Here is a 6,460-nt window from a genome sequence, read left to right on the forward strand (position 1 = left end):
TATATGGTGCTAAGCACTTATGAAGAATAAAGCAAGTATGGAATAAGGGAAAAACATTCGGCAACATCAGAAGCTGAAGCGTCGCGATCTGGCAACATTGAAACAAGTTTCGAGAAGGACCACCTGTATCGACAGAAGGCGAGAAGAGAAAATTTACATACTTAAGTACTAATAGTTCACGAAAATAATAATTTTCGTGAACTATTATTACTTAAGTATGTAAAAATTTATTACATTTCCTGTTGTACAAGGGTTTTACCCAATTCTCGAACCGTGTCAGAGTGAATCCGTGCTATAAAAGTACCGTGTTATACGGGGGATGGTACCAATTCTCGAACCGTGTTAGAGCGAATCCGTGCTATAGAAGTGCCGTGTTATACGGGGGTTACCTGTAGTAATATAAAATTGACTAAAGTTCACTCACGCAAGGTATTCTGGTATTAGTAGACGCAACACCACGTGGTTATTGTCGTTTGAATTGAGATAGTGTTATCAATTTATTAGTTGTTTCATATATAAATTTATATACTGTGTTTCAATTTTGCTTTTTCGGTTGTTACATAACAGAGGAAAATATTATAATCGATCAAATTTTCACTCTACATGTGAAAATAAGGCAATAATCAAAGAAATGTCTAGTCTAAAGAATTATTTCCAACTGGTTATTTTTTGAAAAATCAGGAGTAAGTTGCGTAATTTTTCTGGCAAAAAAGTGAAAATTGCGTGTGGCGCCATATGTTACGATAATATATTTAAAAGCTTTTTATATTAATAATTACGTAAAATGTCAAAAACATTAATTTTCAGATTAGAGATGGGTTTTATAAAAATTCTAATAACAAGTAAAATCATAATTAAATCCGTCTGCGCTCGACGTATGACACACGACCCCTTTCTATCTTCACACACCTAGACTTTTTTAGCCATCAAAATTTAATGGCCCTGATACATAAAACTCCCTGCAAAATTTTAAAAATTTTTGACTAGAGAAACAGGAGTTATTAACTTTCAAAATTTTTCCACGAAATCGTTTCCCACCCACATTTATACATACTGAAAACCACCAAACTTTTTGCATTTCTCGGTGTTTCAAGGTCTCCCGAATCCAAAAATGTTAAAATTTCTTGGGGGAGACATTTTTGACCGATCACCATACTTTTCCCTGTTACAGTGCCGTAACTAGCCATTCTTGTGCAAGAATTTGCATTTAGATCCCTTAATTAATTAGGTTTGGGAAAATAATAAAACAAATACATGCATTTTGGGCCCTCCTTCAAGTGGGCCCTGTGTTGGTGCACCTGTTGCACCTGCCTAGTTACGGTACTGCCCTGTTATATAGTCATATCGCAGGTGGAAAAGTAATAATGAAAGCGAAAGAATTTTTAGTCTCGGATATGTTTATCCACTGATTAATTGAATAATCAAGCCATAGTTGCAATGTATTAATGAAACCGAAAGCCTGAAAACGCGAGCATTCTGATAGGAAGCCAATTACTTTCTTTTTGCTTTATTACAAATAAAAAGATAATTAAGTTATTGTTTTTATCATAACTTAATGTTAAGTTCGTTTTAATTTCTCGGCTGTTATAGCGTAACACCGAAAGGTATTACAATTGTGATCGAAAGTAGTGTTTGAGACCTTCTGAACCCAGAAAATAAAAATAAGGAGGAATTCTAGGTGTGAAGGGGAAATTAAATTGATTCTATTCAGATCCCTCTAGAGCTCGTTCTGCTTATCGGATTTCGATGAATGTGTGTGTGTGTGTTAACATTATTTCGTTTAATATCTCAGGATAGGGTATAAATGAAATTTGGTGAGTAACTTGTAAATAAATGGAACTAATGATACTAAATTTTGGAATATGCAACTCGAGGGAATGAGGGAATAGAGAGGATTACTTGTCATATTTCGACTGGGATCAGACATAATGAAAACTTTATCCATTATTGGAGTTTACAATACTTTTAAAAACTCATCTCTATGCTCAAAGGTAAACTTTTTTTTATCTTTTTACAATAATTAATAATATACATAAGAATCCGCATCGAATCCTTACGTCTGTAGAAAGCTTCTATGTGGACCCTCATAATTTATTAATTCAGCAATTGCAGTAAAATCTGGATTTAACTAACGAAACTTTGTTCTATAGGAAAAATTTGTTTGTTTGTTTGTTACGAAAACGCAACACTTGGGATGCCTTCGGGTAGGTCTTTTCAATGGTAACTATCCCCTATTCAGGCATTACAGACGTGGAGAAAACATGGAAAACTCCACTTCGCCAGCCCGGCCTGGGTGAGGCACAAACTCACGACTGAACTACCAGTGTTCGGAGAACGGTAGCGCTTGGACACTGGTGGGTCAGAAAATTCAAAAACATTTTTATTCGCGAATAAAGCGTTCTAACAGATTGCAGTAATGAGTCAATATATGTGTAAATTACTTTTTTATATTTATACATTATGTGAGAATCTGGAAATCGGAAGGAAAGTCAATTTGAGCAAAGTAACAAAGTAGAGAAAAAGATTTATAAATTAATAGAAAATAATATTTTAAACTTCAACGAATTTTACAAAAAACGAATGTCAAGAGAAACTTTCGATTTTGAAAGGAAGTTGATTTCCCTTCCATGGCCGACTCATGATGAGTTGATTTTTGCACACGCTACTGGAGAGCAGATAAAAGGGACATTTTCCCGCCATTCGAGGCAGTCCGTCGAAAGTGGTATTACCACACGAAGAGAGACCGACATACGAAAAGATATCGTCATACAAAGTGTCCGTCATACAAGTCAGTCATACGAATCCGTTAAATGAAAGTCATAGATTTATAGCACTACATACGAAATATACGACAAAATTGTTAAAAGAGAAGTTATTTAAAGAACTTTTTATAGAAAATATTAGAAGAAGAATACCCATAATTAAAGAAGACCCTCATGCAGTGAAATATTCGAAAGACCTGGAGAAGGTAATATGATCACAGTTAGATCGATTTTGATCATGAGGTAACAGTATGTAGAAAGTCCCAGTTAGACAAGATTTTGAAAACGAAAGGGCCAGAATATTTAAATAGAAATTACGTCGTGTGTTCCAACCATTTTACGGAAAAAGATTATCTTCAGAAATATCAGCAATATTTCAAAACAATTTTAATATATGTTTGTTACAGAGTCTATATGGAATTAAAACTGTCAATTAATTATTTCTTTAAAAAATGCAATTATTAAAGGTGTTTGTGACAATTGTATTAAATTATTGGCAGATAAATATTTCAAAGTCGTTATTAAAGCATACGTGACAAAAAATAACGATTCATCTAAAAGTTTTCTGAGAACAAAAAATGCTAAATTAAAGATTTCACATATGTAATAACTGTATTATCCATGATATGTATGATCAAACTGTGCACATAATACATTTTGGGGTTCAATGTGTTTTAATTTAATGAAAAAATGTTTTATTTTTAAAAATTGTGAATTAAATTAAAACCTCAGAATTTAACTTAAAAAATCTGACACTTATTGAATTTGATTTGTTTTGTTGCTATTATTCCTTCATTTAAATCACTATCCATCCACGTTTCCTACTAAGTAAAATTATAATTCATGTTTTAAGATCATAAAATAAAGACAAAAAGATGATAACATATTTATTTCGTAATATTTTTGCAAGTTTTGTTAGACTTTGCATAGTCTGCGGTGTTAATGTTCTCCTCGAACCGCTAGATGTCAGTAGTTCACGCTGTCGCCACTACGGTACATGCTAATTCACGAGAGTTTCCACTATTGTGGTATAAGCTATTTGCCTAACTCAAATTCTCCTAGGTGCCAGGAAGTTATAACGCGCCACTGTTTAGCATTGAAATTGATGGGATAAAGCAACATGACACACGAGCGATCTCCAAGGGGAGGTGACATATGAGAAGACTTTTATGAGAAATTGACCTCTTTATACGTGTTAGATAGATCTACGAAGAGAACCCAGAAAACTGTAATCACTGCCGTAAATCATCTGGCTCTAGCCCGATGATTTACGGCAGTGATTGGTATGTTATTGGTGTTCATTGCATCGGGTTAGCAGGGTTGTTTATTTCCAGAAAACTGTATCCGGATCACTGAACACTGGTAATTGGTTGAGGATTTGCTCTTGGCAAAGAATTTCAATTCGGTTAAATAATTTCAACTATCAAACAGAACTGGATAGCTCAAACTTCGGAGTCAAGGTTATTAGAATTGCAAGGTTGGCTCGCTTCGACGTTGTGAGGCCCTGGAAATAGCCCCTCCCCCTAAAAAAAGGAAAGATATGTAAAAATTTGTTATGTTAAATCGTCAGGAAAGCAAATTATAAGTGTCGAATCGGCGACACCCGACTTTGACGTCGACGCTCATCAAAAGTTGACGGAAAAACCAAATTTTAGATGTAAAAAGAAGAAAATTTAAAATATTAAAAGTTAAGACGCAGTTTAGAAAGCAAAACGAAACTAGATAAAAAAATGTCTAGATGAGCGAAGATGTCATAGTCAACAATTAAACGCGATCAGATTCGAAAAGATGGTGTCGGATAAACCATCTCCAGCCGACCTTTTTCACGAACTTAACGAAGCTCCATTTACACCTGGAGACGGGTGGATGACCAATTGGAAAACGGTGATGTAAGATCTATCCAATTGACATGGAGCCGATCGCAAAAACCCTATAAAAACGCAAAATTCAAGGACAACGAGACTTCCACTAAGACTTCCACTAAGACTTTTCCACCTAGACTACCTGTTGTGGTCGTTTGTCCACAGCTGTGGTGTTTCCTTTCATCTTTTGTGTGCTGTCACATCAGATCTCGAACTTTTCACTCGACGCAGTCACAGGGCCCCTCCAGCATAGGACCAGATCGACACCGAAAACAACTTACGAAGACAACCCAAAGTTCTGAACTTAAGGACCTTTGCCAAAAAATTATGTAAGCATTATCGTCCGGAATAAACGGTTTACCTTTGTAAAACACTTGTCTTTGCTGCCTTTAAAAAACCGCCACTCACATACGCTAAGACCTTAGACCATCCCGACAGTAGGGAATAAATATATCCTCCCCAATCGGCGTTCTTACAACGTCTATTGTTCAAGATTAGCGTATCGTGATGTAATTCAACTATATCACGATGAACTATGTACTCTTACCCTAGACTATTGATAAATGTTTCACAAGCGTTTTCTTTTTCTGGCTGATATAACATAAAATCGGAAATATAAGTATTGAATTCGTGTCAAATTTGATCCTCGGGTTTTCTGCAAATCTCGATGTTTTGAGACCCCTAAAAATGGGGTATAATTCCGAGAATATGTGTGTACTGTACGTGTTTGTGTTGTGTGTGGACAGTGGCACGTTATAGCTTTATGGAAACCAGGAAATTTTGAATTAGAGGGACCCCCGTACGGTGTTGACTTCATGCAGTTTTCTTCGGGGAGGTTTTTGGTGAAAAATTTTTGTATAAAAGATTGGTTTGGAAACTGTTGTTAAATACCTCAGGTAATTGTATTTTTTCGTCATGCGATAACGAGCCACTGTGAGTTGGATGTCGGAAAAGTCGAGCAAGGCTCATTGCCAGACTTTTTAGTTGTTATGTTTAAGGCGTACCCTTGCATATTTACGATGTGCAAACTTCAATAGAAATAAAGTAAAATAAAAATAAGTAATAGATTAAATCAATTATCCTGTTTTGTTACATATTACAACATATTCAATAACCGATTGTGTTTCTTTGAGGCTCTAGGCGCAATCAAGCCACTTATGTAAAAGTGTTTTTCCTTATATAAAAAGTCAACATCGTCAATATTTGAGTTATATCACTGTTCTTGCTGGGGTGAGAAATGCAACTTTTTAAACGTTCACTAAATTTTAGAGACATATAGGGGAGACCGGGGCAAGATCGGCACGTTAAGCTTTACTTACATTTTGTGTAATAAATACTGCTGTAAACTATAAAAAAAAAAAAGCTTTGCATATTGTCTATTGGACTGTTACCTTACTATAGAACTGGTTACAATCAGTTTGGAAATAAAAATAATTAAAATAATTACAACTTTACAAGAAGAGAGAAATTGACGAAGTTGCCCCGGGTATAGGGGCAAGATCGGCAACTTCTCTCTTTTTGTAAAGTTGTAATTATTTTAATTATTTTTATTAAAGTTGCCCCTGGTATAGGGGCAACAGTAATGGGGCAAGATAGGCACGTATATAAAATTATGTTATTAACAATGTATAAGTTGGAATTCACTATTAAAACAAAGAAATACAAATCCAACACCCATTTAATATTATTACAACGAAATGCAAGTTCAAAGACATATATACATGAATAACAAATGCAAACATGTTTTCATTTATCATCTGTTTGATTTTTATCCTTTGCTTCTAATGTGGCTTTATGTTGCCGATCTTACCCCGCTAGTCATGATTTCGAAACATT

The 6,460-nt window shown here is 34.8% G+C and overlaps 1 protein-coding gene across 2 annotated transcripts in view; it reads left to right on the top strand.

Moving 5' to 3' along the window:
• The window catches only part of LOC111634388, a 30,726-nt gene that overhangs the window by 15,425 nt on the left and 8,841 nt on the right, over positions 1-6,460 (top strand). Inside the window, exon 1 of one of the 2 annotated variants that reach the window (XM_023379148.1) lies at positions 296-1,991. The exons of the other annotated variant lie outside the window; for it this stretch is intronic. Within the exon in view, the coding sequence (XP_023234916.1) occupies positions 1,929-1,991 (63 nt within the window). The 5' untranslated portion in view covers positions 296-1,928. Of the gene's footprint in view, positions 1-295; positions 1,992-6,460 lie in introns of those variants that run through there. 2 annotated transcript variants of the gene reach the window in all.

Source organism: Centruroides sculpturatus, unplaced genomic scaffold, assembly GCF_000671375.1.
Source record: "Centruroides sculpturatus isolate CEXI.00-Female unplaced genomic scaffold, Cexi_2.0 scaffold644, whole genome shotgun sequence".
Taxonomy (NCBI): domain Eukaryota; kingdom Metazoa; phylum Arthropoda; class Arachnida; order Scorpiones; family Buthidae; genus Centruroides; species Centruroides sculpturatus.